The sequence below is a fragment of the Corvus hawaiiensis genome, chromosome 13, assembly GCF_020740725.1.
Source record: "Corvus hawaiiensis isolate bCorHaw1 chromosome 13, bCorHaw1.pri.cur, whole genome shotgun sequence".
In the NCBI taxonomy this organism is placed as follows: Eukaryota; Metazoa; Chordata; class Aves; order Passeriformes; family Corvidae; genus Corvus; species Corvus hawaiiensis.
Window position 1 is genome coordinate 10728727 of NC_063225.1, and position 14316 is coordinate 10743042.

Below are 14316 nucleotides of genomic sequence, written 5' to 3' on the forward strand. Positions count from 1 at the left end.
CTGCCTGGGAGTCCTGCAGGGCTTGTGAGCTCAGACAGGACTGAGAAGAGGCACAGACACAGCCCCCACTACTCATGGTTCTGGGGAGAATGCAGCGCTCTCCTATTCCCTTTAAAGAGAAAACAAGTCAAAAAACACCCCAAGCAAATGCTGGGGGAGTGACACCCTGTCTAACTCAGAGGGACAGTGTGAGACTGGTGGCTCTCAGGCTCTAGAGAGAAACTCTGTGTCGCTTTTCTGGAAGCTGCACCTTCCCTGATCCTGGAAGAAAGCCGGGGTAAGGGAATACCCATGCACTCCTTATCTCCTTAACATGAGGAAAATAATCTAAAATGGGCTTCTCCTCTGAATCAGCTCCAAAGCTATCTCAGAAAAGCCAGATTATCTCCCAGCAGCCCAAACCACTCCTATTCGTGATGGAACAATAAAGCCATTACAACTGAGCAATCACACTATTACACTGTTGTTTTACATGGCTATAATTTAACAGTTCCTCACTGTTTGCTTTAGAAAATCTGTTCTTGAAAGGTCTATAAAATTATGAACTCTTGCTTCAGTTTGAAAACATAGGCACGAGCAGGGATTTCTGTTTCCTAATAAATCACATACCCCTACTAGTAAACACCAGCTTATAAGAAACATCTTTTGTTTATTGAAAGTAAATAGCATGTGGACATTTTAAACAAAAAGAAGGTGGGAGGCGGAGGGGGACAGACAGATTATGTTTTCCACTTTCATTTTGCCTTGTGTCTAAACAAACAGCTCCTAACAGCTTTGTTTTCCAAACCAACTTTCTCCCAGCTGCTATCTGGAACCACAGAAAGGGAAAGCAATACTCAAGATGTACAAGGATTACTTAACTTTGCACACTTGTTTTACGCAGCAATCAGTGGCCTGGATACACAAGCCACAGGGAGGGTTGCTAGGAATAAGCAGTAGCCTTGGAGAGACGGGCTGGCTTCACAACACATCAGTACTGGGAGGGTACACTCAGACCCTCACGCCATGCCAGGGGGAACCAGCATTTTGCCAAGCTTTTGTGACTGGTCACAATTTTGCCACAGGAACCAATCCACTGCCTTCCACTGAGCCACAACCACACAGAAACCTGGAAGATGACTCTGAACAACAGCTTAGAGAGGAGGTCAGAGAAAACAGCTCTTACAGACCCCCCAAGGACAGCCACCTGTAGCACCTGAAAACAAACCACCCCTGGGAACCTTTTTAGCCATGGTTGTTACTGTTTCCATAAGGTACAGGAAGCACAGAGATACAGACCCAAAAATACACAAGAAATTATACCAGGATGGAGCACACGCTAATGTTTCTGAATTTTTCATCATCTTCAAGATCAAAGATATTAATCATCAAAGATATTTCTCATCCCTCTGCCTTCAACTGATGATCAAGGCACCAAATACTCCCACACTCCTTTTTCTTGCCTTCTTGCTACACACAGTTTAGTGTTACTTAGACCACATCTGCCTCACAAGTTCCTTGCCTAGGAGAGATGTAGCAACACTTCACTGAAGTTTCAGGGTAGGAATAGCTAGAGTTAATATTTTGATCTGTTTCACTCAAACAGCAGAAGATTCCTTACATCCAGGCATAAATACAGAGACCTGAATCTATGAGAGACTCAGAAATCATGTGCAAATACCTGGCTCTATCGCAGCTCTCACCACTGAAACTTGCTATATTTAACCCACCACAACTGAACAGCCCCTCTGTAGACGAGGCTTAGTCAAATGGCAGATTCTACATAACATTAATCTTTGACAGTCCTGACAAAGAAATAACTCCACCTTCCAAGCTGGACCTTCACAAACATTACCCAAAAATGGCATTTGAAGGGCCTCAGTGGAGCCCAGAACATGGTAACTTCTCACTTACACCTCATTCAAGCCATCCAGGTCTTGCAGGAAAGCACCTGTACAGCTGGGAACATGCAGGCAGCCCGAGCCAGCCTGCACTGTGGGAAGCAAATCCTCTGCACAAGCCTTTTCATGAAGGCTTTTTTTCCCACCGCTCTACAGCTGCCACAGCGAAGTCCCCTTGGCAGCACATGAATTTTACTGCTACTTGCAGTGCAAATGAGATCATTAGGTCAGAAATCTTCAATGCCCTGCCACTGCCGTGGGTAATGAGATTCTGCAGTTCACTTGAAAATAAAATTGCAAGGAGAAGGGCAGGTAAAGCTCCTTCTCTACCAACAGCCTGAAGTCTAGCTGTGAAGCCATCCAGCAAACAGCTTAGTCCAGCTCCATCAAGAAGAGGTCCTTCCTGGCAGCTGGGAAGTCAATGTATGAATACAACAGTTTTTAAAAAGAGGAGCACTCATACGGGAAAACCAGGGGCACAACAGATTTGCCAGTAAAACATAAGGTACAAGCAGCCAAACTGCCACATTTTAACCAGTGACAGCCCTTTTATCTTGCTGTGTGCTGGCTTTCTCCTTTCAAAAGGAGACCAGATCACATCTCTGTTCTTACCTGAAATACTGTCTTCAGAGAAAAGGGGCAAAGAACCCTTCTGCAGGGGTGTCACTTTGGTGACAACCCCAAGACACATGCACTCCTCAGACTGAGCTGAAAGCTTTCACAATAAACAAAATCCCCTGGCATGTGTTTAGAACTATTTATTGTACAATTCTGTCTTTTCAAGTTAAACAAAGAGCCTCCCTTGTTTGCTCTTGATAGGCTGGAGTTCAAATCTGGAGCGTGTCTTCAGGGCAGGGTGTAAAGTGCCATAATGCAGAGCAGATACAGAATGTCAAAAAACAGCTCTGGTTTCAGTCCTACAAGGTACACAAGGAAATACACATAGACCCTCTCCCTGCTCCTTGTGCTTTCTAGCTCTCTCCAAACAGCCAATCTGTCCTGCAGAAAGGCCTGGGTGTGCAACTTGTCACTCAGAGAGGACAAGAACCAACCCTCCCAGGCTGCATTGGAACAAAGTCATCTACTCCCAAGAAGAGAAGTCGGGCTTGTCAAATTCCTGCCAACTCTCCTGCATTTCCCAGGTAATTGCACAAACTATGAATTAAGAAGAAATAATAAGCCAGCACACAGGGCAAGAGAAGACAATTCAGATCAGCAACAAAGAGAACTAATGGAAAAGTATTTTTTAACAGCTCAGTGCAGACAACTGTCACTGCAAGCCCACATTGCCCCAAGAGAGGTGTCACTTCCCTTGGAGGACACAAGGACATACAGGCCACCCACACAGCACACAAACACAAGGCAAACGTGAGGGGGGCTTAGGCCAAGAGTTAATTTTGCAGAGAACAGACAGTGTGGGCAGTCCTGACAAAGCACCAGCCTGTCCAGGGACAGCCCTGTCACCACCCACCCCATGGCCTTCGGGAAGTCACAAAACCCATCTGGGCTTCACTGCCTGGCTACAGCTGCAGTGTCTGACACCAGCTCACTCCACAGGCGTGGACCATCCCGGCTTTATCTAGACCTGCTCTGCTTCTTTCTGTTATCACCTAACCCCACCCGTATGTTATCAGCACAGCCAGCCAGCCTTGCTGGGACAATAGGAGATAAGAGGGTGGGTTTGACATAGAAAATAATAAAATGGGAGATGATAAACTGTTAAATCAAAGGGGTGCCCACAGCTAGACATGCAGTGATCTTACCAAGGACTTGACCACCTTGGGACTTCAATCCTCCTGGCTTAACTTCTTACCTCGTCCTGTTTGAAAGGACAGTATCTGGTCGTGATCTGGAAACTTAGTTATCATTGAAAGTCCAAAGTGACCTCTTACAGCTCAGGGATTGTGTTATGAGAAACTGCAACGTAACAGCCATATCTGTGGCTACAGAACGTGAAGGTGGAAGGAAACAAGGAGCAGTACAAACTTTTGAACATGGTTAGGACCAAGGGTCAAATGGGTGGAAATCTGCCCTCCCATTTCCAAACTTAAACATACATCTATCATAACAACAGGAGGATAATATATTTCATAACCTATTTCAAAAATGCGTCACACCTACTTGGCTGTTTAACTTTCCAGCATCTACAGTGCATTTACCCACTGTTAGCCCAAGTTTCTCTTCAGAACACATAAATCTTTCTGTTTTCCAAAGCTGCAGCCAGCTGAAACATGACAGTTTGAGGACAAAGCAGTAAAAGGCCTGTGTCTGCTTCCAATTGATGAAGGACATGCTTTCAACACACAGTATCCCAGCAGCAGAATTCCTGTGGGGACTGTCACACCACTATGGGGCCGTCCTGGATCAATGGGGGTCCAGGCTCGGATATGATGCTTCTCCCTGGCTGTCTCTGGGCTTCTGCTTATTTCACCAAAACACATCTAAAAACCACTCCTGGATTTACACTGAGATTTCAACAAAAACACCCCAGATCGTCCACTTTTCTCGACAGTAAGGAGAGTTTTGCCTCTGTGCATCTGACTGCAAGATGAGCACTATAGATGGTGGCTGCTCTGGACCAAGGAATCCAACCTCATTTTTTACTAAAACCAGATTTATTTCCATTAATCTAGACTAATTACTCCTGCTCCTCCTTTAATGAGGTCTCTTGTGCCTCAGCACATAACACCAGCACAGGAGAAATCCTCATCTTCATAACCAGACAATTTTGGGCCACTTTGAATAGCTCCTTCTCTGCTGTTAGAAACAAATTATGAGAATGATGTCTCTTCCAGAGAGCCAATTTCATTTCAGGGAATGCTGTGTGATCATTCTCACGTTCAGGTCAGCAACAGCCTTGCAAAATCTCCTTTATCCAACTTTTACTACTGTTGAGAAGGGATTAACGTTAATTGATCCCAACCCATATTAGCCAAGGATTATTTGTTAGTCACCAGCCTATAATCACTTGCGTTTTCCAGCAGAAACCTTTACATCGCTCAGATAAATTGCAGGATAATCCAAGTCACATTTTAAATGAAATCTAAAAAAAACCACACATCCACACTGTTGTCTTCCTCTGTCCAAAATACACAATTAGTTCATCTTAGAAAATGCTGTAAAAATTAGTTCTGTCAAATTTGTAGTCTAGCAATTTTCTGGTGAGAAGAAAATACTCCCTATGAGGGCAGCATGTTTTTAAACCTCACAAACTTTAAAATACCAAACAAGTATTCAGGAATTTTCATTTACAGCCCTGCCCATACCACATACCAACTTAGCCTTTCTGTTTAAAATCTATATGGAAGTTACACAGATGTGCCCCCATCCTGATGCTTCCTCTGGTTTCCTGCATGTGAGCATCCTCCTGCAACATGCCAAATCTGCCTCAGCAACAGCTCGGCTGCTCCACAAAGAGACGCTCTTGGAGCTGAAGGTTTCTTTACTTTTCCCTCTGCTGGCTCTGATCCCATCACATCTGGAAAGCCACATCCAGCACTGGCTGTCTTGGCTGAATGGCAGCTCTACACTGAGCTGGAGGGAACTGGTGCCCTAGGGATTTTCACGGTCCAGATCCAAGAAGTCAGGCTCTGATCTGAAGCAGTAAGAGATTTCCCCAGCTGAGCAAACACCTGACTGAGAAAAGCAGGGCTTACTTAGTACTGTTACTACAGAAGGCTGAGATTACAGATGGAAAACAGGTGAAGAAAGTACCTGCCTATACTTGGCTTAATGAAGAGCAGGTTACCAGGAAATTCAGTGAGTGTACCCATCCTCACAGGGAGGCTCTTCATACCAGGACCTGTCTTCACATAGCCCTATAAACCCCAGCTGGGTAAACTCAAACTGAAGGTGCACATCACTGAGCAAGGACATCAAACCAGCCTCCTGAGGGGCTGTGATGGACAAGCACCCACAGTAAAATGTCTAAGTCAGAAGTGGGTGTTGCTTTTTAAGAGATGCTCTTTCTCAAGCACAACCATTAAACCTGGAATAAGAAATGTCTCAGCTTCCCACAGTACACAAGAAGGCAGCACAATATACTGCTTGCCTTAAACATACAGAACTATCCCAAGTGCCTTCACTGGTGTAAAAAACAGAGAATGATCTGACAGCTCAGTCTCGTGCCTGGTTGCTGAAGTGTTGCTGAAGCCTTTCACCCCTCACTTAACTCCTCTGCTGCTAAACAGCAAATCCTGGCAGCAGCCACAAGTACAAAGTAAATGGGAAGCTCTTCTCTGCCAGCAGCTGGGAGAAACGTCCATCTCTCCCCACTGTGCACATAAAGAAAACCCCACAATAGTACTTGTGGCAATGCTGCTCGCCAGATTTTCCACTAACAGACTCTTGAGAAAAGCCTCCAGATAGGAAGACTGCTCCTAAGGATCCTCTTTAAGCAGATGACTTTTGACTTTGGGAACGTATGGCTCATCTTCTTGAGGAAAGGTTCCCTTTGTTTTCAGTACAGAGAAAAAGAGTACAAAGGAAAAGAAAGAAAAGTTGCCTTTACTGTGACCTAGGGAACACAGGGCTAAATAAATTTGATCAATATTTTGATTTCTCTGACAAAAACCACAATCAGCACTGACACAAACAATTGGTTAGCAAGCTGGGTGGGCAGGGGGGGTAAATCAAACCAGTTTCAAGATACTTATCTTTCCATCACAACAATTGCCACCAATGACAGTAATTTACATGGCTAATAGGCAGTATTATGTTTACAAAACCATTATTGGGAGGGAGAATCTAAACAATTTTTGCCAAGCCAGCAAAGGAGCTGGTGTTGGATCAAATCCTGGGATTATTTTTCCCTTTTTATCCTATCTGAGTGTATTTTGCCAAGATGCCTTGCTATGGAACAATGCAACGTGCCTTCAGAAGTGTCTTTGCAAACCACACAGACCTGTCACCCACAGACAGGATCACCCTCTTGTGAAAGCCTGAATTCTCCAACAGCAGGGCTGCCCTAGCCTCTGTGACAGGGGGAAATACCTATCAAGCAAGAAAACCACGAAGCCAAGCCAGCAGCCCCAGCTCCTCCACCCCATGCCACACTCTGTACCCCTTTGCTGAAGATAACCTTCAACGAGGAGCCCCTTATCTCCCACACAGGGGCAGCTCCCACCCCTAAACCACATGCTGATCCCCGTCCCCCCGTGTCCCCCCCCCGACATCAGCCTGAACACCTGCTAATTCTCTGCCCTCCCCAGTCCTTGGTTTGGTTTTTCTTTCCATGAAAAGCTCCCTGTCTCTTTCTTACAAGCTCTTTCAAGGCTTTGCCACAAGTCAGACAGACAGGTGGGACCGGCAGGGCACAAAAATGGGTTCAAACTTGGCTCTGTCCCTTCTGGGTGTATCTAATTAGGAGGACTATGCTCATCATTCCTTTAAAGCAGCACAGATAACTGCAGAAAGGTAAGAGCACATTTTCACTAGACCATCAGCTAAAAAGAGACAAAAAAGGGACAAAGATTTCCAAAAGAACATCCTTCTTTCCAAAAGAAAATCCTTCTCACATGCACAGAAAAAAAAAAAAAAAATCAGTGAACTCTTGACTAGTTTTAATATCAGGGAAAATTCAAGTTTTGTCTGGAAAATACATGCACCCATTCTGCAGCTGTATCCAACAGCCAGCCAACAGCCACAGAGAGGACAGCCTTACCTTAGGTGCAAAACATAAGGCAATTCTGGAACCTGTAAGCACTGATGATCCTTCTGAAAAAAGATGATTTATCAAAGCCCTGAGTGCACGAACAGATTTTGCCAAAACTCTCAGTGTATTGACAGGGCATGGGAAATCCATTTCATTAAGTAATGACCTTTTGGTCACACCAATTACCTTGATCATCTATTGACAGTCAATTTAGAAACCATCAAGGATGCACATTTCCCAGCACACAGTAAAACAGAACTAGGACTTTATCACATCCCTGCTGCCAGCCTGGCATTGCTTCTGCATCCCAGGTTTGCTCCACCAAGTTCTGCCATCCTAGCACCCTTTTAACTGTTTAATTTCCCAAAGTCTTACATTTAACAAAGTGCTAAGCCATCCCAGCTCCAAAGGGATGTGGGTTCAATGTGGTTCAAAGACCCAAGCAGGAAATGAGACCAGAGAAGTCAGTCAGAACAAGGGAAAGAGCCCACAGCAGACTGAGAACAAATGCAATACTTCACATGCTAGATTTTAATTCTCCCACCAATTTAGGCTGGGAGCAAACCTCGGGGATGCTCACATTTTATTAACACACCTTTAATACTGATGACCTGTCCTCAACAACTTCATCTCAAAAAAAGATCTCAAAAAAAAAATCTCAAAAAAAAATTAAAACACAGAAAAACAAGAAAGGATAGAATAAACCAGGCTATTCAATACCTCAGCTGAATTTAATATGGCAATAACAGGCAATTGTGTTTAAAATGCTGATAAATATTTTTAAATAATTTCAGAACATCTGATATGAAAGTTTCCCTGGAACACAGTAATTGCTTATCATAACCACCACAAAGTATGTTTATTACCCACGGAGATAAGACACAGCAGCTGCTGGACTTCTCAGATAAAGCCAGCCCATATCACAACAGCAGGATCACATGGATTAGGAGCCGGAGAGGATCTGACTCAGAGACACCAAAGGGCATCAGTGACATGAACAAAAACACGTCCAAGGGAGAAGCTCCATGACCTACACACTCACAAAGTGTCCTGACACCTGCAAACAGGACAATGTTAGATAGGCTCAGACACCTGGTTTGGCTCCCCCACGAATTTCCCTTCTCAGCAGCTGCAGCTCCAGCAGAATTTTACCTTCCTGCAAGGAAACACTGACCAGCTCTTCCTCGTCCTTGAAGCCTCCATGATACTTCAGAATTAGGAAATACAACGGTGTTTCAAGGATGACTTCAGCATACTAGTGATAGTCAGACAAATTAGAAGCTCTTCAGACTTCTCCCCACATCTGGTGGAGGGTTTGGCAGCTCTAGAAGGGCTTGTAAAAACATGGCTCAATGCTGCTTTCTATGAAGGTGGCAAATTCAGTTTTAGCAGCTGTGGATCCTCTCACCAACAAGCTGTTAAGTCAGAAAAGCACAAGCAGCACTTGGAGGTCACTTACTCAAGGGATTTAATAAATGCAAGAAGAGCGCTTAAGAGTGATGGTGTTCTTCATGTTTACAGCGTGTAAAAGCATCCTCTGATCAGTGGAAACAAGTGGGGAAACTGAGGCAGAGACAGCAAGTGACCAACACAAAGATAATTAAAACAGCCAAAGTCACAGCAGCTCCAAATCCTGTGTTTTGAAGTGCTTTCCCAAAAAAAAGAAAGCAAAGCAGACACCAAGCCCCATAACGTGAATGCTGGTGTAATCATAAGTAATGTTTTACAGCAGAAAATACTTCAAAAATAAACAAATGAATACAAGGACTTGAGATTGTGATTTCCTGCAGTTTTGTGTCTTGTGAGTGGATTGCCCAGTTCTACCCAAACAAGGTTCATGATCTGCTCAAAGCTCTTCCTGCCATTGAGGCACTTCAGGTTCCTCCACAGGTGGGTTTTCCAGTGCTTCTCCTTCAGTCCATGCAGAAACTGCATCTCCCTCCTCTACTTGGTCACTTATTTTCAAAAACTCTGAATTGTCCATGTCCAAACTAGTTATGACTGACCAGCAGGTCCAGGAATCATTGGGAAAAAGAAAAGGGAGATGGACAGATAACTGGATGGGATAATTACACCTCTTCACCTTCAAAAACCAGCTAAAAATACTGCAGTCAAGTGGAGCCAGTTCTTCTCCAGAAAGTAACAAAATTGCACCAGAGTTGATTTTGGCCCAACCTGCACTTGGCAAACACTGATAACAATGATTTACCATATCCCCTCTAGTATTACAGCTGACTATAAAACAAACATTTGCTTCCTACTGATAACAAAATGACTATGATCACTCGGGGTTTGTAAAGGTTAGGGTTTCTCTGTCACCCAAGGCAGACCTGTAATTCCCAGTGTCCATGCAAAAAATACCCTGCATGTAACACTGGCCTCAATTTTCCCTCAGGTACCCACTCACCTCACACAGGGATACAGTTTGGGATGGATTCCAGCAACAAATTACAATCAGATTAAATATTAATTTCCATCTTAATTATATAACCATGACTAGGCTTAATGGCCTTGAAGCCATTTAACCAGGAGAGGAGCATGTAAATAGTGCAAGCAGCATCTCTTACACTGCAAATGCCCAGACTGGTTCACAAGCACCTGGATTTTTTCCCTGGGAGAACAGCCAGCCTTTGGAAAAGCAGCTCCAGGGGAGGTAAGAATTCAAATCATCTGGCAAGCAATATGGTATCAGGAGTCACAAACCCGTGGGACAACACAGCACTCTGCTCCCAAGATAGCTGTGCACTAGAGTGACAAAGACCATGTATGCACTGAATACTTATTGATGGATTTCATCCTCACCTTTGACATAGAGAAGCGTCGCTACATTGGCTAAAGATGGGCCATGAGGTTGCTAGAGCAGATGAAGTCACTGGCCTGGGATCACAGTGCGCACTCAGAAGAGATGCCGTGTATGCCACAGCCCACCCCAGTGCTTCGCAAACTCAGGAGGGCCTGGTGCTCCCAGTGCAGAGACACTTATGTTGTCCCACAGAAGCTGCCTCCATCTCCAAATGAGGCTTCATGCAGGGAAAATCATCTCCCTTCATCCCCAGGGAGAGGCAGATTGTCAAATATTTTCTTTTCCAATTCTTATTTGCACCACTCCAAAGTTTCTCATGTACCACCAGCAGTCACCCTCCCCCATAGGGCCTCCACAGCAGATCAAACCTGCTACAGCTGCCAGGAGAAAGTCTGCTGCAAAAGAGGGATATGCCTGAAAATGAGCCTGTTCCGCTTCACTTTGGACTTCAAGGCAGTGAAGGCACCAAAAAAAAAAAAAAAAAAAGGAAAAAGCTAGGGAAAATAGGAGAGACAAAACCAGAACCAAACCTGAGCAGTTTCTCCTTCAGCTTTACACACCAGAAGAGAAACAGACAAATGCCAGCAAAAAGCATTCCCCATGCTGGAGCAGCCCCTGACTGGCTTGGAGAGACTGGCTGTCACAACAGCCACGGCACAACGGCAGCAAGCTCCAACCTCTGGCACGAGAACCCTGCCTCTGGAAAGGGGATACAGGTGAAGCCTCGCCAGCGCTGTGCGCACAGTGTATGGCACTGTCAGTGCCCCCCCAGTTTCTTGGGGGCTGTAGGAAACACCGCTTCCCTGCACCGCCCATCCCGGTGACATTGCAACGCCACAGTCACAGGGCCGGCGGATCCGCAGGCAGGTGACATCCTGCGAAGCGCAGGCGGCCGCAGCAGCGGGGACACTCGATCCCTAACAATGGGAAGAACGACTTCCCCGGCACAGGCTCTCACGGCAGGCAGCGGCTGCGAGGACACGCCGCCAAGACGAACACGACAGGAAGGATAAAACAAATCACAACTCAAGTGAGGTGATGTCGAAAAAGGAAATCTGTTCTAAAGCAAGAGAACTCAACCACAAAACCAAACTATACAAACCCAGATGGATTTCAGCTGATCCTTCGAATGGAAAGCTCAGCCCACTTCCCACCAACACGTCCCCTGTAGTGAGCGCCAAGGAAAGGAACCAGCACAACCCCCTTGTTGGAGTCAACTGAAAGTTGTTTAGTGCTTGTTTTTTTTCCTTAAACCCTTTCCTGCTACTGCAGGGAAAACAGGCTCAAAGTCAGACAGCAGAAGGCTTTCAAAAACACTGGATCACACCCCCAGCAAGTGTACACTGGCACTACTTCCATCAAGCCCAGAGGGGGGTAGGTTTTCCACTCCTCTCCCAGGTACTTCATACTCAGCGAGGCTTGAACTTTGGATCAAAATACAGGCAGCTTCGGGATCAAATGCAGACTTTCCCAAAACCATTTCAACCCTCTGCCAGATTACTTTCAGATTGAAACAAGTCCGTGTTTTTCTTTTCAGAATCAAACCCACCTGTTGAAAAGCACATCCACATGTACCCAGCAGCACGTCCAGAGACTGGGACTGTACAGATGTACTCACTGACTCCCTATACAAGATGTGGCCCATTGTTAGAAAACAAACAGCAACAATTTTCACTAGTTGCCTAATTGCTTGCAAGAAACACCAAGAAGTCACAACTGCAAATTCTCGAAAAGCATGTGAACTTTTCTTGTTGAAGTGGGTTTGGAAAAACAACATCCACTCCACCACCCCCATTTTTCTGTTCGCTTTTTTATTGTTGTTGGGTTTTTTTTCTTTTAAAATCACTGTTGTCCATTACAAGCCTTGGGATCCACTTAGCTGTTTGCTCAAACACACAGGAGGCACAGCTCCCACCCAGTCCAGCCTACCCACTCGGCTGCTGGTGGGGTCACAGCCTGCCATCCATCTAGGAAAATCCACACTCACTGGTGGCAATGGGCCATTTACAAGGACCGTTATTCACTTCTACAACAGCCACTGAAAAGCTGCACCTATGTCAAATCATAATGTACCCCTAACAGGAGCTCATAATGTTCTAAGAAAAAAGAAAGAAAATATAAACAACCCTGCAGCCATCCACGTGCTATTATTATGCTCTGCTGAACCGGAATGCATCTTATAAGGAATAAAAATGTACAATGACATAAGGATGGCTCCTCCACCACAATACCCTGTTTAGGGGGGATTTTAGATGAGAGCAAGTCCGTGGCACACGCTCACATTTTTTGGTGCAGTTCTGCCAGCCTATACCTTTCCAAGCCCTTCTCGGACATGAGAACAAAACCTTTAGTGTGTTGTGCACACACAGGGAAGGAACCCCACAACCTAAGGTCCACTGCTCAGCCGACCCCCAATGCAAACTTCGACGGCAACCACAGAAAGCCACCAACACGCCCGGCGGCCGCGTACGTGTGCCCTCGCACGGTGCCGTTTGTGTAACCATTGCAAAACACGAGAGCGAGGAGCATGGCTATTCCTGGGTCATTTCCTTGACCAATGGGACATCTGCCCACCCGTGTGTCCCATGCCGGCGAGAGCAGGGCAGGGAAGCCAAGGGTTCCCTCCATGGCCCTGCCGGACACCTGGGCCTGCTCTGGGCCACCCTGTGCCGGACAAACGCTTCGTTTCCTGCCAGCCTGGCACAGCCACCGTCCCTCTGGCAGAAACTTGCCACTGTCCAGGCAGACACCGTGGAATGCTGCTGCTGGTCCGCTGCCCACCCAGCCCGGACACCGAGGGGAGTTCCTTTGGGGGCTCGTCGCCCTCAAAGTGTGAGGGTGTCACCCCCCAAATGACGACCCCAAAGGAAACACCATCTAGGCACGGGCCGTGAGCACAGCTGTCGTCCGCCTCGGAGGGAAAAAGGGGATGGGGAGAGGGGGGGAATGGCCACGGAAGGACGGGACGGCCACTAAGGGGGGAAAAGGACGACGGGAGTAAACGGCCACTAAAGTGGAAGGAAGGCTGGTACAGCGGGTGACCGACCAGGGAGCGCATCCCCGCGGAGCCGCCCGCTACCCATGTGAAGGCAGGTGGCACCGCGGCCGCCCGCGGGCTGGGGGGTCACCGACACCTTCCCTCCCTCCTCTCCCTCCTCACCCACCTTGCACAGCCAGGACGGCGAGGGCGGAGAAGCAGAGACAAAGCAGCAGGTCCTCCAGCGCCATGTAAGCCCTGCCGGGCGCCGGGAGCAGGGGCCGCCGCGGCCGCATCTACGAGGGGAGCGCACTCTCCCGCCGCCCCACCGCCATCTTGTGCGAGCGCCCCAGCCCCAGCCCCGCACTGCCCGCCGGGCCCCGCTGCCGGGGGCGGCCCTGGGCTGCCGCTGCTCCGCCTTTGTCAGCGGCCCGGCCGCCCCTCCGAGGGGCTCCTCCCGCCGCCCGGCAGCGCCCGCACCAACAGGTTGCTGCCAGCCCGCGGCGGGGGGGCGTACGCGCTCCCTCAGGGTGGGGGACGGCAGGTGCGGAACTCATCCGCCCGCCGGCGGTTCCACAACCCACAAACATTTATAACATTTTATGTGGGGTTTTTAAAATAATTTTTTCTTCAATCACTTTAGTATTTTTTTCCGGGTTTCCTACGGGTGATCGTGGAGGGCCGCCTCCAGCCGCCGCGCTCCCCTCACGATGCTGCCCGGCGACGCCTCAGCCGGCCCCGGGAGCGGCCTCGCTCCCTGAGGGGGTGGACAGGGCAGGTGCGGGGCTCCTCCGCCCGCAGCAGCTCCGCAAGCCACAAACATTTATAACATTTTATGTGGCTTTTAAAATCAAAATTCCACGGCCCCCCCATTCTCTTTAGCGTTTTTTCCCGGTTTGCCACGGGTGAGCGCAGAGGGCGCCGCGCCGCTCCCACCGCTGCGCCTCTCCCGCCGCCGGGCTCCCTTCACGGTGCTGCCGGCGACGCCTCCCCGGCCCCGCTG

General features: G+C 47.5%; 1 protein-coding gene across 3 annotated transcripts in view; it reads right to left on the reverse strand.

Annotated features, from left to right (window-relative positions):
* Nucleotides 1-13736, reverse strand: part of IGDCC4 (immunoglobulin superfamily DCC subclass member 4) — a 96059-nt gene extending 82323 nt beyond the window's left edge. Inside the window, exon 1 of one of the 3 annotated variants that reach the window (XM_048317861.1) lies at nucleotides 13501-13736. In XM_048317861.1, the coding sequence (XP_048173818.1) occupies nucleotides 13501-13609 (109 nt within the window). In that variant the 5' untranslated portion in view covers nucleotides 13610-13736. The remainder of the gene's footprint in view (nucleotides 1-13500) is intronic. The other 2 variants (XM_048317862.1, XM_048317863.1) reach the window with 2 other exon arrangements.
* Between the last annotated feature and the right edge of the window lie 580 nt (nucleotides 13737-14316).